We start from the raw sequence: 27311 nt of genomic DNA on the forward strand, positions 1-27311 counted from the left end.
GGTGTCGAGAAAGGAGGCGTGGTTACAGAGAATGCGGAAGTGGAGGTGCACAGAAACATTTCAGAATGTCTTGAAAGCGCACGAGTTTGATCTATAATGACAGCTTCAGAACCAAAACTTATTTTGTTATTCAGCGGAAAACGGAAGTCTGGAAAGGACTACGTTACAGATTTAATACAAAAAAGGTAAAAAAAAAAATTTATTAAATATTTAAATCAATGCAAATGGCGCAGCCTGTGTTTTGGTATCTGGTTCAACTCGGACTAAATTTAAAGGTGCAAAAAGCAATTTATTTTAGTTCCTGCTAGTACAGATAACCTGGATAAATATGCACAACGTGATGAGAAATATTGGTTGAATCTATATTAGGGTGCATCAGTTGCCCCCTAAAAATGAAAAGTTCCTCCGATCATGATGCATTTTTGTTTTTATGTTCCTTTTAGTAAGAAAACACACTGGGTGAAATATTTGGACAAAATTCAAAAGTTTAATGGTGGCACCAGGAGCTCAAAATTATGGAAAAAGCTGCTATTTTATAACTTTTATTACAAAATTTCGATCATTTTTCATGAAACATTATGGCACCTTTATAGAGTATACCAAATATCTTAGATACACATTTTTAGTCCATATTCTAAATATATTATCAAGCACAGTTTGAGTTTTAGCTGTTCATTGAATCATCGTTCAACTACTTTTAAACAATACAAATGCATTATGAATCACATTAATGCTTCTCCGCGTGGGTTTCCTCCGGGTGCTCCGGTTTCCCCCACAGTCCAAAGACATGCAGGTTAGGTTAACTGGTGGCTCTAAATTGACTGTAGGTGTGAATGTGAGTGTGAATGGTTGTCTGTGTCTATGTGTCAGCCCTGTGATGACCTGGCGACTTGTCCAGGGTGTACCCCGCCTTTCGCCCGTAGTCAGCTGGGATAGGCTCCAGCTTGCCTGCGACCCTGTAGAAGGATAAAGCGGCTAGAGATAATGTGATGTGTGTGTGTGTGTGATTAATGCTTCTTAATCCCTCGCAAAGGTTCTTAACATGATCTCTGGGTCACAAGAAATCAATAAATGGAGTCCAACATTGTGATTCAAACCTTACGGGAAAAGCGTTTTTTGGCAAAAAATGAACCTCATGGTGCCACCATTAGACTTTTGAATATGGTCAAAACATTTTACAGGATGTCTTTATTGGTGAAAAGGAACACCCAAACAAAAATGCATCAGATTTTATGAAAGTGAGGGCAACTGATGCACCCTAATATATATATATATATCCTTAACAGAAATACATTATGTGGCTGGAAAAAAAAAACCTCTTTGGAAAACTTCTTTCCGGTCCGGTCTGCTGCAATTTCCTAAATATGAGCCATCTACCTGTTATTAATGATGTATAAATGTGTGTAGGTTGAGTCCAAAGTTGTGCTGCATTCTCCGGCTTTCTGCTCCACTTAAAGAGCAATATGCAAAGGTATAAATCAGCTCATACTGCTCAATCAAATCACATCACTCACTGTAAATATTAACCGATTCAAAATCAATACATTAGGAGCACAGGCTGGACTATGAGCAACTGCTGGGGCCGGGGCAATATAAAGAGCAGCACCGGGCTAAGATGATCAGCTGGGGGGAGAACAAGAGGAACCGGGACCCGGGCTTCTTCTGCCGCAAGGTGGTGTGTGGAGCCACTCAGCCTGTATGGGTGAGTACTAGGACCAACATCAGTTTAACCCTCGTCACCAAGAGGATTCTAAAACCAAAAAAGTCATCACGCCTCTGCTGAAAAATCCAGTTTGTCTGATCAAGGACCAGCTGTCAAAATACAGGAGTTGCTCAGACTTGTAGAGCGATCTCTGGCGCTGGCAGAAAGGAATCATTTTTCTCTATCATGGACAATATTTTTATGAAAACAACATTAAAGCAATTAAATTTCAGAAAGGTTAGAGAAGCAGCTTTGGGGCCAAAAGGTCGCCGGTTTGATTCCCTGGCCTAGTAGGAACGGCTGAAGTGCCCTTGAGCAAGGCACCGAACCCCCACCTGCTCTGGGTGTGCTTGACATCACTCTGGATAAGAGCGTCTGCTAAATGTAAAATGTGAGGCCAGGCAAAGATCTTATGTGCAGACTCGAAGCTTTTTCATACAAATACAGCATCATGATGGGGAAAATTTTAAACTGGGGTAAAAATCTCGTCTTGGACAAAGATTAGCTTGACGTATATAAATAAAACATCATTGAATATGAGAAATCTTAATTTAGAACTGCAAAATGCAAACACGCATGAACTTTAGATCACGGTGGATACGGGCCTAGTTTGTTTAATTCAGCAGCACTTTGTTGTAATTGTTCATGTACTTCATGCTTTGTAAACTGGGATTATAGTTTGACCTTAACCTGATGCACTGTAAGAAGTTGTATTCCTGTTCATGATTGGATTAACTGCTTACTGCTCAACAGTCCCGGTCTTTCTCCCACTAGATCGTGAGTGACTGCAGGCGCATGTCAGATTTGCAGTGGTTCTGGGATGAATATCCACAGCGGTGTGCGAGTGTCCGAGTCGAGGCCTCAGAGCAAACCAGGGCTGAGAGGGGATGGAGATTCACTGCAGGTAGGAGAGAGAAGGGGGGGAAAAAAAACCCCACCACATTGCCGACCATACAAACTGTGCAGCAATCTCTTAGGGTGTTTTCACACTTGGTCCCTTTCAGCCATCTAACTGAACTCAGATCGATGACTCAGCATTTTTTGTGCATATCTGAACACTCCAACCGTACCCAGACCCCTTTAAAGCGAACCGAACTGAGACCACCTCAGGAGGTGGTCTCAGTACGGTTCGCCTAATCTGCGCATTGTGAACAAAAAGCGCACTGGGTTCACTTCGCCGTTTTCACTGTAGTTTAACCTTCTTCGTTTGCCGTAGTTGGTCACGTGACTGTAGCAGGGAAACTCAACTTCCTTTTGGAACTTACCACAGCCGCTTTACAGTTCCCTGAACTTACTGACTGATGAGTCGGCCACAATAATTATATATAATATAAATTTATTTTCCTTAATCCGCACTATTTTGATCAAAGAATACAGCAGGGCAAGCATGGCAGCAGACATTTTGATTCAAGAGAAAATTACCCAGAATTCCATGCACTGGGGGTCTGAGGGCTCTAGAGGACCTGGTGGGAACAGAAAGAAGACTGAGGCCCCATCAAAGCTTAACTGGACCAGAAAGAGAACCCAGTCCTCTTTGTAATAAATTCACAGTGTGAACACAAAAAGAACTGAGTTCTTTTTCTGTTGGTCCACTTAAAGAGGACTGAGTCTGGTTCCTTGAAAGGGGACCAGGTGTGAAAACACCCTTAAACACAGTTAAAAGGGGGAAATGCTGAACCCTTTGGAATGATGAATTCTGCAAGGTTTACTCAAAAAATGAGTCCTAATCCAAGTCATAAACGGTTTGCAAAAGGACAGCTGGTATTGTACGGTGTTTCAGATGAGGTTTCTTTTTGGGGGGGGGAAGCGCACACCAATGACCAGCTCTGAAGCAGGGCGGAGGGTGCGTCGTACCCACAGCCAGCTCTGAAACAGGGCGGAGGGTGCATACTGGACATCTTGCAGTCGCTCAAAGAATAAAATTCAAAATTTTACAGGGCTATTTCAGGATAGCAGTCCATCCACTTAAAACTTACAGAAGATGCAACCAAAACGTTAACCAAGAACACAAACGCTAAAAAGCTCAGCGGTTTACAAAGAAGAAAAGGTGTTTTCAAATGGCTAAGTCAGAGTTCGATATCAGAGGGTTCTACAGAACTGAGTGATTTATATATTAAAAAAAAAAAAAAACCACACACACTGTTCCATGATGGCATGAAAAGGATAATTGTTTTGTCATGTCAGCTTTGGCAAGGGCGGCACGGTGGTGTCGTGGTTAGTGCTGTCGCCTCACAGCAAGAAGGTCCTGGGTTCGAGCCCCGTGGCCGGCGAGGGCCCTTCTGTGCGGAGTTTGCATGTTCTCCCCGTGTCCGGGTGGGTTTCCTCCGGGTGCTCCGGTTTCCCCCACAGTCCAAAGACATGCAGGTTAGGTTAACTGGTGACTCTAAATTGAGCGTAGGTGTGAATGTGAGTGTGAATGGTTGTCTGTGTCTGTGTGTCAGCCCTGTGATGACCTGGCGACTTGTCCAGGGTGTACCCCGCCTTTCGCCCGTAGTCAGCTGGGATAGGCTCCAGCTTGCCTGCGACCCTGTAGAAGGATAAAGCGGCTAGAGATGATGAGATGAGCTTTGGCAAACTGTCTCATTTTGTTGGTCCTTTTTTTTTTTTAGCAAGGTCTTGGATTTGGAAAGGCACTTTACATCAAGTTGGAGATTTAGTTTCACCATGTCAGAACAGCTCACCTTGTTTGTAAAAACTGACTGACTATTATCCACCTTTCGCTCCTCAGGAGTAGACGATGCAGAGTCTGAATGCGGTCTGGATCAAGGAGTGGACTTTGACTGGACCATAAAGAACGACGGAGACATCACTCTTCTCGACAGACAGCTTGAGGGACTTGTCACACTAGCTCGGGAGAGGACACAGGAGCACCAGTGCACACAAGATATAAAGTCAAAAGGACAATGAACAGGAAACTTACCTGTGGAACGGAAGTATTACGTCCCGTTCACTGGCTATAGACCATGTTTGCTTAAATGAAGGGGAGTTTTTTGCTCTCCAAGAATGGCGGACATTTCTTTATATTCAGATTTGCTAAATTATGCTGCTTACCTTTGTATTACATTTATGACGACTTACGGTGTCCTTTTCTGAAGGATTGTGTTGAGTTGAGAAATTATTGAAATGAAACTCAGTCACCATCTGAATCCCAATGAAGACTCGCATACATTTTTAGCAATCAGCAACTGTGTTTAAATCCCAAGTACCAGCAGTGCCCAAGCGTCTACGTTCAACCTTAATAGCTTTGCTTGACTTGATTCTACCTCAATTTTAGATAAGACTGTTGAACTAAAATTAAAAATTGTACTATCACAACTCTAACATTCAAACAGTACGGTTTGCTGTCGTTCAAGTCACAGGTTTATATTAATCGATCTTTCTAATAAGTCTTATCCTGGCAGGAGTCTCTTTTTCAGGATGACCCCGTCCCCATCAACAGGACAGACGTGATTATTTGATTTTTTTTTTTTTTAAAGTAAATTAAAACGCTATGGCATATTTCCACAGATCTTATCCTTCTTGAACATAACTGGGAGATTTTGGCACAAACCTGAGATAGCGCTCTAGATCATCAAAACACCACATGATGCTTTTTATTTTTTAAAATTATATTATTAACACCGTTGAATCGCTCCAGTACATCTCCAGCAAGTTGTCAAATCAAAGTCAAGATGCACTGAAGCTCTTCTAGTGGGCCAACACCCTCAAAGCACGTCCCCCCTCTTCCACCAGTCTATACATTTAGGAAATCCTCCAGGGGCTTCATTTATGTTGTATCCTGTTTACGTGATACATGAATAACCTTCAGATTTTCGAAGAGTACATCAGAAAGCGAGCGTTATGTTCAAACAAACGTTCCTAAGATTATGCGGCGTACTTATAGCAGTAATCATTTTATTCCAGATTCTCTAGACATGGAATTCAAGCGCTGTAGACCAAACATTGCTTCCTTCAGCCTGTGCTAGCTTGGAAAATACAGAAACCGCTCATCGTACCCACTACTTGGCATTTTTGCCCGAGGCCAGTTACACCTGGAATTTACAGCACAGCATTCTGCACAGCTCACACCCTATTCTTGCTGCATTTGATAAAAATCAGCCTTATTTTAAAGCACAAAAACATCAGGTGATGCCTTTAGCGTGATTCAGTGATTAACACTGAATCTGGAAGTGTCGCGGAGATGCATATGTTGAGAAAAAGCACAAACATTAGAAACGCAGGGCCTATAAGGACAGCCTGTGCGATTTCCTGAATCTTCACCCAACATCTCATTCCAGACTTGGTCCTCCTTTGTTATAACCACATCTATTCTGGCTAGGATGGTTGTGAGGATTTTTGTTCAACCACATGGGCATTAGTGAGATCAGGCACTGATGTTGAACAAGGATGTCTGTTCTAGTTCAGGACCACTTGTACTACGTTCACACTGCAAGGCTTAATGCTCAATTCCGATTTTTTTGTGAGGTTGTTCACATTAACAAATATATGCGACTTGTATGTGATCCTCAGTATGAACGAAAAGCGACCTAAAAGTGTTCCGCATGCGCATTGCAGGATACGACGACGTCACATGCAGTGAGCATGGCCAGTGTTTACGGAAGTAACCTAAAAAGTTTCCTGTGTATGACAGTAGCCAGCATGGAGTACCTGGCGATGATGCAGTTGTTGTTGCGACGGAGCCAGAACATGCACAATAGCCTGATGTTAACGAGGTTGAGAAGGAAGAGGGCAAGGGTTTCGGCTCAGGCGTTCTGCGGGGTAGTGACTGCAACCTCCGTTCAAAGGAACATCAAAGCCATGTTGTTGTAACTTTTTTGAGAGACCCGCCGCCTACTTCAGCGCAGAATAGTGACGTTTGTGGCTTGTTGATGACGTGTAAGTCGGATGAATGCGACCTGGCGGTTCAGACTGAAGTCGCATATGAAAAGATCGGATAGGAATCGGAATTAGGACCGCATATCCAAACGGCCTGGGTCGGATTTGAAAAAATTGGATCTGTGTCGTTCAGATTGTCAATAAAAGATCGGATACAGGTCACATATGGGCAAAAAAAATCGGATTTGAGTCACTTCAGCCTGCAGTGTGAACGTAGTGTTGAGTTCTTTCCACTCCAACCTTGGCACACCACGTCTTCATGGACCTTATGTTGGAACAGGTTTGGGCCTCAGTCGCAGGGAACGGAGATTACAGTTCTACAGCATTCTATACAAGTTGTGCTTCCAACATTGTGGCAAGAGTTTGAAGAATTACAGTACATAGACAAGAGTCAGGCATCATGTTCAATTCAGTTAATATGGAGGTTCTGGCTGTTAAAGGAGGCAAGTCAGTCTCTCGAAAGACATGACAAGTGGTTGAATGAACTAAACAGTAGTGGGTTTCCCAAAAGCCTCTTAATGCTAAGAGCATTTTAACCAAGTGTTCATTTGTGTTGCTTGCTCTACCATTTAACCATCTGTGCGTTATGATGCTTTTGGGAAACTTGGCATTGACCATACGCATCAAAACCCGTTAACAGTTGGCATCCAGGACCTCCTTACACCCAATGCCATCATTTTCCTTCTTTCCAAAGCAGCTCAAGTTAAAGCTTTTAAAAATAATCCAAAAAACCTTCGCCTTTGACATCACTGAAAAACAATCCCAGAAAGCTCATCAAGTGTTATAGTACTTTATTAAAAAAAAAACAAATTTTGATCTTGTGTCATTATTACAATGAAACACTGATAGCAAAATGTTTACATCTTGAACTTTGCAATTCCAGTTAAAAAGGTTCTTGGTGCTTTGAAGTACTTGATTCTCTCCTAGTGTACACAATAGACAAGTACACTGAAAAGGCGATAATACCTTGAACTATTCACCCTCTTGCTCTCGACTGACCCTTTCACCTTGATTTTGGCAGTGGAAAATGTGACACCCCGTCCCTCTGCCCAGAACTCGATCATGACCTTAAGAGGAAAAAGACGAACAAGCCTTTGCCTCAAAGACGAAGGCTGGTTTAACTACATTTGTCACCTCAGACCGAACGCTAAATGTGACGCCCTGTGTGTGTTGCTCTACACCTAAACCTTAAAGAAATGGAAAGGTTGAATGAAAACCGTTTGGAGCCAGTCGTGTTTGCAGAAAAAGAAGCGGAAACAAATTTGACTGACGCGTAGCATTATTAAATGGTCTCTTTTCCAAGCAAAATGCTCGGTATTGGCACAGTAAAATGATTATAATGAATAGTGCTCGTGTTAAAATGAACGAGGCAGGAAAAAAGTTCAATTACCCAAAAAAAAAAAAAGTTGCATGGAGTCAGTCATATTTTGCACTGAGACCTTTCCATTTCTTTATACCATATTGTGTTAATATTGCACTGTGGAACTAGTAAACCAGAACACAAATATGAAAGAGCCATCTTATTACCCAATCGCACAATTACAGGAATGAATCAAAATCAGGACTATTTCGACTTCAAACACATTGGTGCCTTATATGCAGTCACGTTGAAAGTAAACAGGAGAGTATATGGAGGGGGGAAAAAAGAAAAAGCACTAGATACAGGACCAAAAAAAAAAAAATTAAGGGAAGCCAGGCAAATACTAGGGGCTGAAGCTGGAAAGTGAGGAACGACACTAAAGTGCTACCTACACCCAAAAAAAAAAAACTTGCCCTTGTTCAGCCACCCAGCAATAATTGAAGGGGGTAAAATGGATAGAAAGGTGGGGTGAAGGGAACAGACGAGAGAGAGGGAGGTGCAGACTTTTAGAAGCTGTTGAGATCCTGCAGAGTGGCATCCAGCGTGGCGTGGATCTTTATGTTCTCCTCTTTAGCGGTGGCGAGCCTCTCTGCAAAACAAAACACAACACGGAGGTGTGAGAAAGTCCATGACTGCGTCCAGAAACAGATCAAATGTCCTGCCGAATACCTCCAGCATGATGCATGTACACATTTTTGCAAGTGGGCACAGAATCTGGAAGGCTCAGTTGTTGGTGTACCAGAGACGAATGTAAAAACCGAGCTGAAATCTAACTCCTAAAGTGTCAGTCCCACAACACAAGTCCAAAGTCATTAGGAAACTGAAAAGACATGCCTGGTTATGTAATCTGTAACACAAGTCAGTCTGGGAAGAAGGGGGGGGGACCCCACACGCAGCCACGCTCAAACCTGTTAAAGGAATATTATGTAGGAATTTTACCTTAAAATACATCAGCTTCAAAATCATTTTGAGGGCACACTTGTTATAGGGAGAATTGCTTTTCTTCCATTCCAAGTCTGTTCCTGGTTCACCAGTTATAGCACTGGTACTCCGGTGGCACACGAGTCCTCTCAAGAGCTGCGAAAGGCTTTATGGCACCACCTATAAAACTCTAAAATCGACAATCTCAGTATGGACATAATAGCAGTCAAGATGAAGGGACCAAAGACTATGTTGTTGAACCGTAGGCACCCTCTCTCAAAATAATGGTAGCCTCATGGTAAAAAAGGTCAGTCCTGAGGAGAGCAGTGTATGGAACGGCCCAGTAGTCCAATCCTTGCATGACAGTCCTTTCTGCACAACTTACAGGTGAACTTGGAGTGCGGGTTGCAGCGCTCGAAACTAACGGTGTCCCGACGTCCCGGGGACCATAAAAAATGTCATCGGGACACAAAATTATCATATCTGGGACAATGGAAAAAAATAGATCTAGAAAAAAAGTTCTACATTAATATTTACAAAGCCGTAACACATACGTAGACATTCACCTAATTTGTCAATTTTAATTTTAAAACGTTAACAGCAAAAAATGCATAGTAGCTACACTTTCGATGCACCTGCATCCGTAGGCTACAGAGCAGCGCATTCTGTTCTAGAATCTTCGGCCGGTGTCCGCATTATATGGACTTGGAATGGAATTGCTACCGCACACGCTGCGCTGACTCTTGCCAGAACAAAAATGCTGAAGTGGTTGAAGCGGACCGACCGCGGGGAAGAAACTGAAAGCCCAGACATAACGTCTCCGGGACCTTCAGGATCCAAAGTGTCCTCGCCTGGTCTGCAGGCAACGCTAGCAACTGAATGAACTTAATGAACACTGTTAGACACGTTATAAAATACAACAGGAATGATGTGGATGATATTGACGGAAGATACCGTTCAACAGAATAAGTGAGTTTTCTTGGTGTCTTTCTAGTTCAGAAAGTTTAGTCAGTCAGCAGCACAACTAGGCTCGGACCTGCACTATGCTGATGTTGCTAACATTTGCACCCACGTTTCGGCAGCGAAAGTTCATAAAAATGGGTAACGGAAAGTTCATAAAAATGGATAACGGTCTCATCTCATTATCTGTAGCCGCTTTATCCTGTTCTACAGGGTCGCAGGCAAGCTGGAGCCTATCCCAGCTGACTACGGGCAAAAGGCGGGGTACACCCTGGACAAGTCGCCAGGTCATTGCAGGGCTATGGATAACGGTAATGGTGAAAATTATAAGTTGGCCTTATAAGTGCCAACAGATAAAGGTATAAGTAGATGAAATGAACATAAAAGGGGTCTTATTTTCAACTAAAGTGTACTGCAGATGTAATGAGTTGAAACATTTTCTGAATGAGCTAGTTGGCCCCTTTAAATAAACGGGTATCTATTCATACAGTGAGATCGCCAAAGTTTAATAAACTGAAAATGCAATAACTAATTTTGAAGTAGATGTATAGAACATGTGTCGATTGTGTCTTGTGACTTATTGTAAAAATGATATAAAGGGTTCAAAATTGCATAGTTACAAATATAATAGTAACTTCATATGATAATATTAACCACTGGTTATTTCAGAGAGGAAAAAAATGGGGACACTATTGCTTCCATTCGGGACAATACAAACACAGAATTCGGGACCACTGGGGGACACACAGAAAAAAAGTTAATTTCGAGCCCAAATTGTCATATTGCACAAGCCAATAATATGTCTCGTGACTAACAGGAAAGCAATGACAATCTGACAGCAGAGTGGACATCCCTGCCAATATTATGAGAGCTTGCGACAAAGGCTATAACCTTATTGGTGTCATCCCTGTCTCAAAAAATTTCGAGGCGGGTTGGGGACCTGGGATTGCTCCCTCCGCTGTCCTCTTTCCTCTGACTGCTGGTAAAGCTTTTCTTCACCCCTTTTGAGACCTTCAAATATGGCATGCTGCCAGCAACTGCAATCTTCAGCAAGTAACTCCCAGTTATTTGGTTGGGTCGATTCCTGTGCGTTTCATATCGCGCTTGCAGACATTCGTAGCACAGGGCTGGGCGAAGAAAAAGCATGACCGAGCAAGAGACCAGAGAAGAATAAATCTTGGACTTTACTCACTGGTGAGAGCCAAGGGATACTGTATAAAAGGTAGCAAAAAAGAGACAATGAGCTGGCCTTTCTTCTGTTGAACCAGTAAGGATCACCACATTAGCTGCCTTCTCATAGTTGCACTTGCTTGATGTTTAGCTGTTAGGAAAAGCTGTGAACTTGCTAGCTTTTGAGCACAAGCCAAGTCGGCCCATTCTGACAGAGGTTTAGCCGCCAACTACATCGAGGTGATGTTAGCATGCATGTTTACATCAAGACAATCCGTGATCTGTCTCGTGACTAACAGGAAAGCAATGACAATCTGACAGCAGAGTGGACATCCCTGCCAATATTATGAGAGCTTGCGACAAAGGCTATAACCTTATTGGTGTCATCCCTGTCTCAAAGATTTGTAGTATTTCCACATAAGTTCTTGAACCTCAGTCCATCTCTTAAGCCTAGGTCACAACAGGACGTACGATTTTTTGGCGTTTCCCCAAATCGCTGTGGTTTTTTTTTGTTCATGGAGAAAGACGCACGTTGGCCGTAAGTTTGTCTTGCAACCTGAAAAAAACATAACCGCCCATAGAGTTTGACATGACAAAGAACCTCTGCGGCTGGTCCGCGGCCAGTCTATGGCTCGAAAATCAGCACATCACACGCACACCCTCCGTGCGTTCCTTGCACGTGCGGCCGGGTGTGACCGAGGCTTTACTAGCATACAAATAAATTTCATTTTACACCAAAACTTTTGCCACGTGGCTTGCTCCTTCAGGATCCTAATCTACATCTCTGCTTTGTAACAATGTCTACTGCTAAATGTTCCAGACAAAGTTTAACTGGATCAAATCCTAATATTTTATATTTCAGATCATGTCTAATCCATGGCCAAGTAAACTCAGCCAGCAAGAGGGGGGAGGGAAAAAAGTTAGATCATGAAAGGGATTAGTCAACTCTTCCCTTCTATTGTGGTCTAAACCTTGTTAAACCTGCTTTCCTAACGCTGGCATTAACAATTAGCTCAGCTAAAAGTTAACACTGGAACCTACAATCTTCCCACCGTTTGCAGAGAAGAGTCATAAAACCACATACCTGCACCAAATGACTTCCTTTGCATAACCTGACGTGCAGGCCATGAAGCTTCCTTTGATTCCGATTTGTTTTTAGGTTAGCTATTGTTTGAACTGTCTACACAAACGTTTTTAAAATCCAGATCATAACATTAGCATTCTCTCTCAATACAGACTTCGAGGCGTTTCCAATCTAACCTTTCCAGTTCTGTGAGAAAAGTGAAAACCACATCAAATTGAATTCTGAGCACAATTAGATCGCGTCATGGCTTGCTTTTGCCATCAGTAGATAGAAAGACGAAACAGCCGAGCGCACAGACAAAAGGGGACAAATTAGAAGCCAAGGTGACCCAAAATCCGAAGCAACTCAACTATTCTCACAGAGGGGGGAGAGAGAGAGAATGAACATAGGACAAAGCAATGTGAACAGTAAGGAAAGAAGACAAAGGAGGCAGAAAGATTAGCAATAGAGACAGAGCACAGGCGAACTAAATACATGCCAGAACAGAAAGTGATGAAATAAGAGTGGATGGATTGATGACAGTGAGGGGGAATGAACAGTCCTGGCCTCAACATAGCTCAGGCATGAGCTATGAGCAAAAGAGAACATGGAGTGGGAGTGAGAGAACGTAGGCAAGAGCGAGCGCATGACTAAATTGGGACGCAACACTACAGTCAGTGTGTGCACAGTTTCCTTGACATCCAAGCCATGTTCTGAAGGATCGAAATGATTCAACAAGCGGCTAATTATGATCAGCGTCATATTGGCTCCGGTCATCTCAGAGTACCATCAGATATTCTGCATCAAGTACGGCGCTATTAAAAAAAATAGGATTCAGCCGTTTACATTTCCATTAAAGTATCAGAGCTTATGAATACAAAGGGAGCTTGTTCACATTTACCCACTTAGGTAATTGTGCAGGAATAAATCTCATGTCATGATGGAAGTTATTTTGCCCATGTGCTAGCTGAATAATCGTGATAAGTAATCATGAATCAAGTCATCCTCATGCAACCTTACTCCAAACACAGACAACTAACAAGTAATTAACACCCCCCACACACACTCCAGAGTAATACCATGCAGGAAACCACTCGCCATGCTGCTAATCCTGTTTGTAGCATTATCTAACACACAAACCTCAACTACACCCAAGCACAGCTCTCAGAGCTTCACAGCAGCAGGTACATGCAAAGAGCAAACAGTACAGTCACACTGCAACAGTGCGGTGTGTAGGTGGGTAACTACAGGTCTATTTTCACCATTTACATTCTCTGCACCTTCTCCATAGAGAAAGTAAAAGGAACTTAGACGAGACAAGAATCAGTAACCAAGTCATTTTTAAACGACGGGTGCACAAAAAAAAGTTCGATTGTAGCACATCACGTTCATGTCCTTGACAAAGTCACTGGTCCTCACATGTAAAACATGACTGGTGTCCAACATCCATTCTCTCTCACTGGTGCACATTTCTCTATTAAGCTGGCTCCAAATCCTTCGTCAGGGCATTTACACAAGAAATTCAGCATTCATGAAAGTCCAGGGAGGGAGGGAATCGTACCCTACTCATGCTTCCAAGCATGTACATTTACACATTAGCCTCTCATTCACATGAGAAATTTCTACATGGATTACGCCATCACGTTTAAAATATTTCCCAGTGTCAACAATTTGAATGAAAAAATAATTCGACTGGGGTTCACAACACTGAACTCGGTGTTTGCACACCTGCATGTTCTTGTTTCTGAAAACATCACCCATAACCTGTGCATGCGAATTATTATCAGGCTCTTAACCAATGCAAATGGAGCCTCTGTGTAGCACAGAACATGGAGGAAGAATTGCTTGTACTCTAGGAACTAGTCTGGCTAACACGACTTCAAAGCTCTGAGCTATTGGTCTGGCCAAGATATTAAGCCCAACCGTTTCCCAGAGCCCGTGGTTGACCCGCCTCCCTGAAATGCCTCAGTTTGCTACTGGTCGAAGCCAGAAAAGGCTGTGACGAAGCTTAAACCAATCACATCACTCTTTCCTCTGACGTATGTGACGCGACAGGGCTAACTGGTAGATTAAACTCTTACCGAAGCCGGTCGGGAGCAAGGCGAAAACGTCCTTCCTTTCAATAAATCCCTCCAGGGCTGCTCTTTGCTCCGTTTTCAATGAGAACTTCCCGTTGAATGCTTTCAATACAGCATCTATGCGTAATAGACGCGGAAGCGTGAATGAAGCGCTTCCGGCATAGATTCTGTAAACAATCTATGGCTTCCGGTCGCAGTTCTACTACGTCAGTGCCTTGAACACGCCTCTACCCAGGGCCGTTGGAGATGCTCAAAGTTGATTGGTTCCCGATTTTTCGGGAGCTTGGAAGAGCTGTAGATAGCTTGCCTGGCCAGACTAAGCTCGCAACAGGCCCTCGTGTTGCGTCACGCTTAGGATGGGCGGGCCCAGGCTATCTAGGAACAGCACCATGAAACATGGGCAAATATAGCCTTCACCAAATAAAAACTAATGAAAGTCAAGAAGTAGTTTTAATCTGTTGTGGTTCACGAACCTGCTTTTTTGGCAGGTAACTTCAGGGGGGTGGAATATAAAATGCACCTTTTCTGATTATTTGGTGGTGGGGAGACTGGACGCGCACGATGCTATGAGCTCGTCTCAGTATGAACGCTGCATTTATATAAATTGCTCCTTTCAGATGCCCTGTGTTCTGAGAGCGTGCGGGGGGAGGGGTACATGCAGCTCACTCCACTTCACACCCATGCTAAGTATTTACATGGAGATCATGTCATTAAGAGCATGGTCCAGCTCTTTAACAGCCTTGCACTCAGTTTCTGTGCATTTATCTGTGGGTGTACACACACATCAGAAAGCGTAGGTCAATTTCTGTGGAAGGATCTCAGGACATCGTGACTTGTGAAGCTGCGTACCTTCCAAATCATCAATCGTCCTCTCAAGTTTGGTCACTGATCTTTCAGCAAACTCTGCACGGGTCTCAGCCTGTGGAAGAAAAACAACCAAGACGTGTCAAATTTACCAGATGCGTGTTCAACAAGTTCATATTAAAGCAGCATTTCCCCAAAAACACCCCACACACCCCTCTTTTACCCAAATGCAGTCTGCTGGGTTAGTTTGACACAGGCACTACAAACCTAATACAACTAAAACAAGGACCTCAATAGCTACCAGTTTAGTATTATTATCTGAAAACGCAGTTGTAATTTCACAAAGACTTACTTTTGTGGTTTGACACAAATGAAAGCAATGTTGCGAAAAACAGCCTCTGGGCACTGTTTCCCCAAGGAGCTACTTCATTTTATTTCCTTCAGCCAATTTATATTAAAAAAAAAGAAGAAAAAAAAAAGCAGCATTTGAAACCAAATCTGATTCAGAGAAGTGCTAAACTGTCATTTAGTTTAATTTTATTTCTAACTCCACTGCAAACTTCAGACATTTGTTCCAGTATAGACCCTTCCCACGTGACGTCACGACAAACGCGGCCGCCATTTTGGACATGAACTACCAGTAGTCTACCACAGCCAACAACGAGGAACGACGGCGAAGCATCGAAAGGAATATAGCCATCAAAGAAAGTTTTTACTTTCAGCAAGACTTCCATCATGTCATTATATTGTTGTGCACCTGGATGTAGTAACCATCAACACACAAGGCAAGATTTATCATTTTATCGGATCCCGACAGATGCTGACTGACGGAGAAGATGGATGGTCTCTAAAATATTGGCAAAATGATGTTTATTGACATAGCAATCGTGTGTAACGGGAAGCATTTGCATATCCGAAGTGTCGCGTTTACATCAAAGATAAAATAAACCGATATGACGACTGCTGCTGCCAGGTTGGGGACACAAACTAGTAGAAAGGAAGTGTGCCAACAGACTTCCTTTGTGGTCGATTCTGCTTTAAGGTAAGATGCATTTAATTATTCGTCTGCTGTGGGTTTGGAATCAGTAGCCTGACCGATTCGTTCATGTTTGTGGTGCCATTTGTTTGTTGACGCGTGTTGAAATGGAAGATTGGTTGTTGACATGATTTCCAGTGATGCTTTGGTGCTGCTGTGGATCAGATGTGTTGAGTAGCCTGACTTTTTTTTTTTCTTGCGTGTGGTATCATTGTTGACGCGAGGTTGTTTTTTGAACATGCCAATGCGGACACGATTTCCCCTGATGAGTTATGACTTCAGACGCGATGCGTGTGTGGAGTCCGCGTGATGTGCGCAAGATAGGCTTCTCATGTGTTTGGAGATCCGCGCTCTGAGACAAGCGCAAGCACCCCCCCTCCCGAAAATATCGGCATAGTTCGAACACTGGGTTGGAGAAAATAATGGCAAAGAGTGAGTGCACAAACCATAGAAGGTAAACTGTACACAGCGCCAGGGCAGTGTGATGGTATGTCTACTTTTAGATTGTTTTAGCTTATCAATGAACACACTCGTCACTCGACGAGTTTCATGTCTTTACGACGGATACTTAAATGTGTGTTAGGTATTATTGTTGCAGTCTAAGCAGTCATTGTAGCAGCTAGATGAGCGAGAACCGAAAGGGTCTGTGCCATAAACCGTTATTTCATGTCCAAAATGGCGGTCGCGTTTACAAAGGTCACGTGAGTGAAAAGGGTCTATAGGGAAAGTGTAATTCTACAGCATACAAAGGCCTGTATGTGGTCTCTCTCAGTTTGAAGAAAGACCACATACAGCCCTGATGGGTCAGGTGTCCAAAAACTTTTGGCCATATAGTGCTGAAACACATCTTGCGTTTGTTTGAAACTCCTTCATTTTGGATTACAGCGTGTTTAAATCTATTCCAAGCCCAAATTCTTGCATAAAATGTGTTGTAGCACAATGGGCATAATCCAAATGAATTGTTCTCGAAAGCAAATACCAGCTGGCTGCTGCCCCAGCAAAATTCTCCCTTTTCACATGGTAAACTGATTTTAAAATGCATGCAAGACAGAAACCTTCCAGTTCAGGAAACATCCATAGTTTTGACAGGCATTTTAGTGAAGAACTGTATTAGAGCCCCACCTCCTTCAGCTTATCCGTGAGAATCTTGATCTCTTCCTCGTACTTGTCCTCTTTCTGGGAATACTGCAATGAATAAACAATGGTGGCAGCCAATCAGAGAACCACATTGTTCAAATCCAGATACTTTATCAGACACACCAAGGTCTTACATGTCATACTGCAGCCAACCTTTTTATTCTATTTCTCAAGTCCACTGATTGACTCCAGATGCAGTGTGTGCACCGAATCTATGGACCACATTCACAACCAAACTGGCTTGAAATTTGTCCAGCACAGCATATGCAAACGTTGTATTAAAACACATTTTCTCTCCTGAACCAAGACAGTGCCTGTTCTGCTTTCCTGCATCGCAGGAGGAAGTTAGAAAAGACAGAAGCTAAGCTATTAATAAATTAGCTCCCTCAAGGTCCAGGAAGACTGCTGGAACTGGGAAAAAAAAAAAAAAAAGATCCTCACAACCAGAGCTGAATCAGCCAGAGAACTCAAATATTTGCAGAGCCACAGCTATCTAAAGTAATGCCATGCGAAATGCAACTAAAGTTCTGAATGCACAGCATCAAATTACTGACTAAAAATCATAAGCCCCGAAGACACAGATGGTGTTTCTGGGTAAACACTTCAAATTATGACCTAGTCAACTTTCCAAGAGCCAAGAGATTGTTTTCAAGGCATTTCCATCCAACCTCCTCCTGGATCTCTTCCATTTTGGCTGATGTATATACACACACACACACCAGCACAGAATTCTGAAGAATAAAATGACACTTTAAAATCACTGATCAGGTTACAGCTCTACAAGTTAACATGTATCTGGTTCCAGCTCAACCATATACAAATAGATCTCAAAAGATGAGTCAAGGACAAACAGGTTCAGGAGTGTGCTAAAAAAAAAAAAAACACAGATTCCAAAGCAAGAGAAAAATTCAATACAGAAACTAATGCAATACATTTTATTCACTACCTTTGACAAAACGGAGCACATTTCTACCGCAGCCTCACACTGACCCTACCGTAAAAGTGCTTTCTGTGACAACGGTTTCCTAAATATGGCAAGCAACAGACCATGCAGCGAGATTGGGAAATTGTCTCATCTCACTGGCAAACACTGAAGGACAGAACTGGTACATACTAGGGATGGCGAAAACTAAAAAAAAAAAAAAAAAAAAAAAAAAAAAACTTGACCAACCACCGAGCCTCATTAGCCAGTTAAAGTCAGTTAACCTATGAGTTTAAACAGGGATGCAAACGGCACGCCTTTTTCACGGCTCGTGCAGATCTGATTTTTTTTTTTGGGGGGGGGCGTTGGAGTGTCTGAATAATTTCATTAGAGTAAATTGTGTATTAAAATTACTACCGTATTTTCTGGACTATAGAGCACACCTGTATATAAGCCGCATCCGCTCTATTTAAAAAAAAAAAAAAAAATAGAAAAAAAGATATACAAGCCGCACCGGGCTATAAGCCGCAGATATCTATTGCCGCTTTTCCACTACAAACGCGGCTGAGTCGGGCTGAGCCGTGCCGTGCTGAGTCGAGCTGAGCGGGGCTGTTGGAGTTGCATTTCGACTACAACCGCGCTGAACCGTGCTGGCTGGAAGTGGGTGGACACATTGGGTGGAGTTAGCGAAAGTGGGTGGACGTCACGTGATGTCGTTAAGCGGCGCAAACAGTGACAGTGAGCTTTTAAGCGGTAGTCTCACAACCCGAATAGTAAACAATAAACATGGAGGACATGGAGTCGTTAGTGTTGCTGGTCTTGGTGCTGTGGCTTGTTGTCACCGACAACGCGGACAGATACTGGCAAGAGCGTATAGATGAGGCGAGGCGCATAAGGCTTCATAATTCTCGTAATTCTCCTTCTTCCGGGTTTACGGTGTTTACAGATCCCAGCGTGCTCGCGGGGCGTGTGTGGGCATGTGAGGACACTCCTCCTCGCCAATCAGTGCACAGGGGAGTGTCTGCTCACGCCCCCAGCCTCACTCGGCACGGTTTGGCTCGCTTCAGCCCCACTCCAAAACGGTGCGAGTTTTAGGGGCTAAGCAGGGCTGAAGCGAGCTGAGTCGTGCTGTTTTTTGGTAGTCGAAACGCGAGCCGTGTCAGGCTGAAGTGAGCTGAAGTGAGCTGAAAAAGGGTAGTGGAAAAGGGCCATATGTTGAAAAATTAGATATTTACTGCATGTACAGAACGATTTTGTACTGTAAATGTACATGTATGTACCTGAACAGATTTTTTCTGAACAGTGCCTTTTAACACGGCAGCAACTTTGCTGATTAAACCGAACAGAACCAAGAGAAAGTAACCGGGATTTATTTACCTTCATTTCTCCTGTGTTTGAAACCACAAGTCACTTTAATCATCTTCGCTGGATTTGAAAATAATTACCAGTTAGTAATTTGTCGTGCGTGTTCTACCTGCTAAAGATCTGCTAATTCTTCTTTGCATTGATTTTTCGTCTCTTATTTTTGATTATACTTCCGGTTAGAGCGCCCCTAGCAGTGGAAGAAAAATCCACAGAATAGCCGCACCTTTGTATAAGCCGCATGGTTCAAAACCTAGGAAAAAAGTAGCGGCTTATAGTCCAGAAAATACGGTACATAAGCAAATGCCATTACAGTCCATGAAAAAGTCGGCATCTGCGCCTTTAGTTTGTGTGGAGAGATATGATCTGCAATAACATGCATTGTTGGCTACAGACCGAAACATACTTTCAGAATGCACTGGCCAAGGCAGGACTAAACTCGATGTGCCTTCTAATAATAATTAAAAAAAAAAAAAAAAAAAAAGTAATTTGTAAGCTAAAAAGCCTGTGTCTACACTTTTTTCTTTCACCGAGTGGCAGCCAATGTTGCCAGATATTGCTGACGTTTTCCCGCCCAAAATATGTTCAAAACCCGCCAAAATCCACTTAAAACCTCCCAAATTGGCGGGAAACCGCCCAATCTGGCAACACTGGTGGCAGCTGTGTTCAATTGGGGCGGGACATGACTGAATGGGTGCTTCTGATTTGTCAGCTGTCTTTAACTGGGGCGGGACATGACTGAATGGGTGTTTATGATTTGTCAGCTGTCGTCCTTACACCGCATGGCATGCCCCAAGCGTTTACAAACACAGAATTCCAGGTTCTCCGCTCCAAAACGATTTTTTTTTCCACCGAAAACCAAAAAAAAAAATTAACCGGTTAATGTTGATTCGGTCAACCACCGGTCAAACGGTCATCGGTTAACATCCCTAGTACATACATGCTCAGATTGACACAATGGACAAAATTATACATTTAATATCAAAAACATTTAGATAGAACAAGTTCAGTGGCTTTACTACCAGTCTGTCCATAACTGTTCTTAAATAATGAAAGAATAAGTTTTCAAATGTTTCCAATCATGCACAAGGACAGTACAGAGGCCTGGAGCGAGCAGGACTGAGCAGCCATGGGTCCATTGATACGGTCAGGCTTGTATGCTGGTGATAAAGCAAACGAGGCCCTTACATCTGGAATCAGTTTTCCCAAAACATACTGCAGTATATTAGAATTTCGAACCGCTTATAATCCCACAAGCATGCAAAAATCCTCCAACCCTCCTTTCCTACCTTCTCAGCTTGGGCCTCCAAGGACTTTAAGGTATTGGTGACATTTCTCAGCTCCTCCTCCAATTCCGCACATTTGCTGCAGTTTTTTTTTTTTAATTTGACATTTTGGTGTTTGACAGAGAGAAGACAAAGTGGGGGAAAGAATAGAAAGACATTTTTTTTGGGGGGGGGGAGGAGACGACATCAAGAGTCAGGATGTGGAGGAGAGGGTAAGAATCAAGAAGGTAACAGAAGCAATGGAAATAAACATGACAAAAATGAAGGGAAAGGGGAAGAAAAAGAGAAATTTACAACAGAACAAAACACAACAAAAAACACTGACTTGCTAGTGCATGATCTGGGTGTAATTGGTTCATCCCTCAACAGAAACGAGTCATGTTGGATTCTAGGGGAACTAAAAATAGTCAACTGTAATGCGGCAACCAAAAGCTGCGTATGTGGACAAAAATGGAGTGAAAATGAAAAGACCGAACCACATCCATGCAGTTAACCTCAAGCATAAACCACACAGATCATTCACTTGGTCGAGAAAGGATGAAGGCAAGGAGAGCAGATGGATGAACAGGAGGAGAGTAGCCGGGTTAGTTGAGGGTTGGGAAATTTTCAAACACCTGTCTGAACCTCTCTATCCCTTTATTGAGGAGGCGCAGCGCACACGGGACATGGTCACCGAGCCCTCAGTTTGACAAAAATACCAGTTCTTGGCGGCTCGGTATAAAGTATAAAGCCGAGGCCCACTTTCACTCATCCCTGGGGCCTGTAAGAGGAACCCTCTGGGAAACAGAACTGGGCCAGTACCTTCTCTTCAGATGCCTGCAGACTCTTCAGCGTTTGGTCGTAAGTCCTCAGCACCTCCTCCATTCGGCGTCTATTGCTGGATTTTGCAGCGGGAGGGACAGGAAGAGGAAGTAGGAGGGCCGGGATGCAACAGGGCAGACCCAAAGCGCATGCAGGTAGGGATGGGTGTGTGGGAGTTTTCAGAACATGCACGCACCAGTCACACAGATGGGAAAAGGAGGAAGCACAGGTAATGTTGAGTCATGATATGTACAGCATTCCCACTTTTATGGTGTTGTAAATATTAGCCCTATCCAAGAGCTGTATTTAAAATCTTTTCTGTTTAAATTACGCCCTATGAGCTTCAAAGATAAAAAGTGAACCTTTTTTTTTATTAAATAGGCAGACATAAAGGTGGGGTTGCTCTTGATGTGCACTGAAAACATGCAATTAAATAATACGCAAAACCCTCACAGGTCTAAAGGCGCTGCATGACAGGATGGAACAGGACTCCTGATGGCTCTGGCGAGGGCTTTTAAAGCTGTTAAGTGATGGTGGGTGGGACGTTAATTTGTGGGCAGATGTTAATTTGCAGGCCCAAGTGCCTAAAAGAGGAACTAAAACTGTGACCTGCCTGCTTAAGTTAAAGCAAAGTCACCCATGTGTGCAGGGTAAAATGCAAAAATAGCTCTTCCATACATAAATAGGTGAGAAGCTGGGTGTGCGCGATTTGGGCTATTTGCCACAAAGAACTCCTGGTGTACATGTGCGTGTGATAAAGCCTGACTCACGCCTCGGCAACTTCTGCTCGCTCCTCTGTGCGCTCCAAGTCACCCTCGATAATAACCAGCTTACGAGCCACCTGCAAATACACACGTTTAGAGAAAGAGAAGCAGGCTTGAGCTCACGACAAACAGCCTGGGGTAAAACTTCACCTCCTCGTATTTGCGGTCGGCTTCCTCAGCAATGTGCTTGGCCTCCTTCAGCTGGACCTCCTGCAGCTCCATCTTCTCCTCATCCTTTAGGGCCCTGTTCTCAATCACCTTCATGCCCCTGGGATGTGTTTTTAAAAAAAAAAAAAAAAAAAAAAAAAAAGCAGCACACAGCCAGTTACACCAATGACCAGCCATTTCCAACTTTATCCAGCTTGTTTACATGAAGTGACCCAGCTCACATTTTAACTGTATACGAGTACGTCCTTATATTTCACGCTACACTAGGCACGTCAAGGTCCTAAACTAACATGGGATGAAAATACCACAGGTTAATATAAAAATCTAGTGGTAACAAAGCAAGATTCATGATTTCTTGCAAATCCTTATATACAGAGTGCCCCATACATTCAGTATCATATACGCTAATTTTTTACAGACCATAACATCTCTGATGAAGACCAAGACCACAATTCTACTCATATGGATGGGTGCACTGAGGAAAAATGAACATTGAGAAAGTTCTGTAAATAAAAAGCTCGTTTTGCCCTTATTTTTGCTCATTATGTTGGACTTCCATCTGCAACAGGTGGATGGAAAAAAAAAATTGGAAAAAACCCTCACCCAGCCTAATTTCTCAAAAATAACAGAACTTTCCCATAAAATATTCTACACTGTCAGTACTTATCACCTTGTCATTAAGAGCTAAAAGAGAATGGCTGCCAAAAACAAACCTAACTAGCATGGCAGCATGTAGCCAAAAATAGACAGTTGCTTCATTTTTCAGGTTACCAATGCTTTGTTGGTCGGTACCTTTGATAGCTGTCATGTATGATCATTACGAAGATGAGTGGCAGCAGAGGTAGCAAAGTAAGATTTCACCCCCCGCAAAAAAAAAAAGCTCTAGGATGGATTTTAATCAAACCTACAGGTTTGGGAGTCACAGCCAGACTGGAGAAAGGAATTTAACGATTTTAATCAGAAGCCATCAACGGTGAGGCAGCTGTCCAATTATATGCTGTGATCAATAGGGTGCATCAGTTGCCCTCACTTTCATAAAATCTGATGAATGTGTGTCTGGGTGTTCCTTTTCACCAATAAAGACATCCTGTAAAATGTTTTGACCATATTCAAAAGTCTAATGGTGGCACCATGAGGTTCATTTTTTGCCAAAAACGCTTATGTGTTATGTTTCCGCGTAAGGTTTGAATCACAATGTTGGACTCCATTTATTGACTTCTTGTGACCCAGAGATCATGTTAAGAACCTTTACAAGGGATTGAGAAGCATTAATGTGATTGAAAAAATGAATCACATAACTTTGAGCTCCTGGTGCCACCATTAAACTTTTGAATTTTGTCAAAATATTTCACCCAGTGTGTTTTCTTACCAAAAGGAACAAAAAAAAAAAATGCATCATGATCAGAGGAACTTTTCATTTTTAGGGGGCAACTGATGCACCCTAGTGATCAATCATGAAATCAAACCTACTCTATACTGAAACGGGAATGTTTCAAATGCATGAATAATAAATGCGATTTCTTTTCCTGAAGTATCAAACTACAGCCCCACAGACCAGTCCCAGGGTGTGACTATCATCTTCACCTAAAGATAAGATCATGTACTTCAACACTGTAGTACAACTAACTTGCAACACAAGCAGGCAATCGGTTAAGGGTTGAAAAAAAACAAGTCGATTCATGATAAATATTTAGCTAGCTAACAACCAATCCATTCAGTCCACCATTAACTGAAACCCCTACTTGCAGTATTAATAACGTGAATAGTTCTGCAGAGCAAAGATAAGACTGTGTGACAAAACAAGCACTCTCTCAAAACTGGTTCAAAAGTTAACACTGATTATAATGCAATGCTTGTTAAACATTTCCATCCAAACATCAATCCTTCAGCTTCCCTGCATTCACTGTTCCACGCAACCTGAAGCTTCTTGTCCAGTCTGAGAGCTCGCTTGAGTTAGCTCCGAGTGTTAAGCTGCACACAAGTGCAAAATACTGTAAGCCCCACCCAAAACCAGCTGAGCATTTTAATCTAATAAGTCACTAGAAACGATGTGTTTGGAAGGTGAGGTTTAGGTCAAGGCATTCCAGACAAGGGGTTGTGACCCCACGTAGAATCACTTGATTCTCCACCATTCCTTTTGTTTCATTCATGTTTTACCAAGCAATATTAGAAATCTCAGACAGGTTTTGCATGCTAAAATCTTGAAACGTGACAGCGAGGCACACTGACGAGTCATGTTTGAATCAGTGTTTATCTTAGACTTTCACCCCATACACCAGCATAGTAAAGCAATTAAAAGAAATTTCCCTGTTCGTCTACCTCAAAAAGTCAAATCACATACGATTTCTCGTACTCTAGACCGAATACCGATACCATCTGGTTTCCCCATTACATCAAGTTTGAATTTAAAAAACTCACGCAGCCTATAAACCTACTAGAAAGGTCAGTTTTGTATAGCAGCCTTAATTTTCAGGATTAAGAAAAAAAAGTCACTGTAGATGCAAAGTTTTCTATACAAGATGCAGCTCATGAGAATCAAAGGCAGTGGAAAGTGTGAAGACTTTCTGCTTCTTATATTTTTCCCCAGAAAATTTGGAAGCCCCAGATTTAGTTCAACCAAGACCTTCAGTCAGACTCTCACATTATGGACATACGAACATACAATTGGACTCCTAGTATATAATGGGGTCAACTAATTGCATAATTGTCCAAACATAGCTGGATTTGTGCACAAGCTTTCAACTTGATTGAAATTAAAATCTGTAACATCTTGAATCTACTTCATTCAGGCCAGGCTTTACTCATCAACGAGGAGATCTGGACTTGGTCTAATTGGGATTACTGGGTGAAATGTGACCTCAAGCGAGGTTTAAATCAGCTGCATTGCACAAGATCTGGCACCCACTGCTGTGTTAAGAATGCAGAGAAGACCAGAACTGAAATCTGGCCTTGAGTCACATCACAGAACACAATGACACATTGCTGCTCATCATAAAATACAACCACAGCTCTCAATAATTTAGCGTTTACAGCTTGGCTCATCCAGGTCAAGCCCACACACACCTCTCACTCTCGTCTGCAGCCTTTTCTGCCTCCTCCAGTTTCTGCAAAGCTGTGGCGAGTCTCTCCTGAGCTCGATCCAGCTCCTCTTCGACCAGCTGGATGCGCCTGTTCAGAGAAGCAACGTCCGCCTCAGCCTACGTATGAGCAAAGGGGGGGGAGAAGAGAACATGAATGGGTATTCAGCATTCATCTGCGACATGGTTCAGTGGATGCCCTAGCTTGACTGGTCAGTCACACACACAAGCAGCTTTTTATAAGCTCACGCGTCCTTATTAGCACGCTCTGAACACTCATTTCATACCTGGCTGTTTTTACAATAAAAATAATCCAAGTCTTAAGAGGCAAAAAAAAAGCAGCTAGACACTAAGGGAAGATGGAATCCAGATGGATTAGGATTGTTTGGTGGTGGTGGGGTGGCAGCTGCATGAAAACCCAAAACACGTGTGCATACCAGGGGTCCCAACAAGTAGGTCAAAATACGCAAGCACAATAAGCAAAGTGTGAAATATGAAACAAGCGATGGGAAAGTGAAACGCTGCTGCCATGGCAATGCTGTGACCGTGGGAGGGAGATAAACTCGCCAACTCCATTTAATGCAAACACTATTGCCATGGAGATATGAAAATGTACTGTCTGGACCAAAAAGAAAAGAAACATCCTCCTACTTAAACACACAAGTGTTAAGGGAACACAGCTTCTTCCATAAATTCCTACACTATGCTTTACAGGTGAAAGTGTGCCACTGGAGAACAAGAGTATTTTGCGTCTTGAATTTGCAAAACCGGACGGTGCTGCGGTGAGCATCGCTTCCTGTCTGGTTCCGGCCGAAAGGAGGGCCCACAATCATTTGGCAAGCACACTTCCTGTGGCAGCTGAGCGTGACTCCACAGAGAATGGAAGCCTCCTTCATCCAAGGCTGACAGTCCCAACAAAGGTCAGACACACAAGTCTGACAAAGTGACACGACTCTGCATGACTTTTTTTTAGAGGAACCAAATCAACCAGTCCAACAGCTCTGTTTCACCCCTGAGGTAACCCTGGTGAACAACAGTGCACATCATTAACCATTCTGGTGGGGGATTCCCCCCCCCTTTGAACCCAATCTCTTCCAACAGCCAACATCCTGTAATGTAGTATGGATGTTTTTCCTAAAATGAGGACCAGGAAAGCATTCGTCTCCCTCTCTGTCTTGACATTACGCAGTCTCTAATACACAAAGTTACAGCTCCAAAATGACTTCAACTAACCTCCTGTGCAGAGTTAGGAGAGACAAGAAACTGCAAAAAGCTTTCATTTTTAAGGTATAGCCACAAGACCATTACTATTTTAATCAAAACTGGTGAAGCCTACTAGTATCATACTTCTACTTAACGCTAGAAAGTGTGATGAATTACTGAGAAATTACATGAGAAATTTCACAACGTACACACGGATACCACACTGAATCAAGTAAGGAGCCACTTGGTATGCTGTCTTAGGAAAATAATCATTGAGGCAATGTGACCTGACCAAAAGCAGTTATTCTTCTATTCAAAACTTGATTAGTTTCCAAAAACAGCAGGTCCTGAAGTGCGTTTTTGTCTCCCACCACAGCAATTTCGCAAGTACTAGGTTGCTATTCTAATTTATCAACACATCCGTTCAGTTACATCTGTCTTGCGCGAGTGTAACTATAAAGAGATCTTTTCATCACCAGGCTTCTCTTTTCTCTAGGGTGGGGTAGGAGCTCATCATGTTAATGAAGAAGAAACCTTTGTCACATGCACACTCCAAGCACAGTGAAATTCATCCTCTGCATTTAACCCATCTGAAGCAGTGAACACACGCACACCCAGAGCA

The 27311-nt window shown here is 42.8% G+C and overlaps 2 protein-coding genes across 3 annotated transcripts in view; one reads left to right on the forward strand and one right to left on the reverse strand.

The window, feature by feature from the left end:
* pmvk (phosphomevalonate kinase) lies at nucleotides 1-7393 on the forward strand. The gene is made up of 5 exons (XM_060905690.1): nucleotides 1-185; nucleotides 1408-1471; nucleotides 1550-1702; nucleotides 2477-2606; nucleotides 4431-7393. Exons 1-5 carry the CDS (start codon nucleotides 97-99, stop codon nucleotides 4607-4609), a joined length of 615 nt encoding a protein of 204 aa, XP_060761673.1. The 5' UTR covers nucleotides 1-96; the 3' UTR covers nucleotides 4610-7393.
* Nucleotides 7354-27311, reverse strand: part of LOC132871496 (tropomyosin alpha-4 chain-like) — a 22537-nt gene continuing 2579 nt past the window's right edge. Inside the window, exons 2-8 of one of the 2 annotated variants that reach the window (XM_060905688.1) lie at nucleotides 25473-25606; nucleotides 22392-22509; nucleotides 22248-22318; nucleotides 20680-20755; nucleotides 17092-17154; nucleotides 14979-15048; nucleotides 7354-8526 (exon numbers count right to left, since the gene is read on the reverse strand). In XM_060905688.1, the coding sequence (XP_060761671.1) occupies nucleotides 8444-8526; nucleotides 14979-15048; nucleotides 17092-17154; nucleotides 20680-20755; nucleotides 22248-22318; nucleotides 22392-22509; nucleotides 25473-25606 (615 nt within the window). In that variant the 3' untranslated portion in view covers nucleotides 7354-8443. Of the gene's footprint in view, nucleotides 8527-14978; nucleotides 15049-17091; nucleotides 17155-20679; nucleotides 20756-21477; nucleotides 21554-22247; nucleotides 22319-22391; nucleotides 22510-25472; nucleotides 25607-27311 lie in introns of both variants that reach the window. The other variant, XM_060905689.1, reaches the window with a different exon arrangement.

This window comes from Neoarius graeffei, chromosome 23, assembly GCF_027579695.1.
Source record: "Neoarius graeffei isolate fNeoGra1 chromosome 23, fNeoGra1.pri, whole genome shotgun sequence".
Lineage (NCBI taxonomy): Eukaryota > Metazoa > Chordata > Actinopteri > Siluriformes > Ariidae > Neoarius > Neoarius graeffei.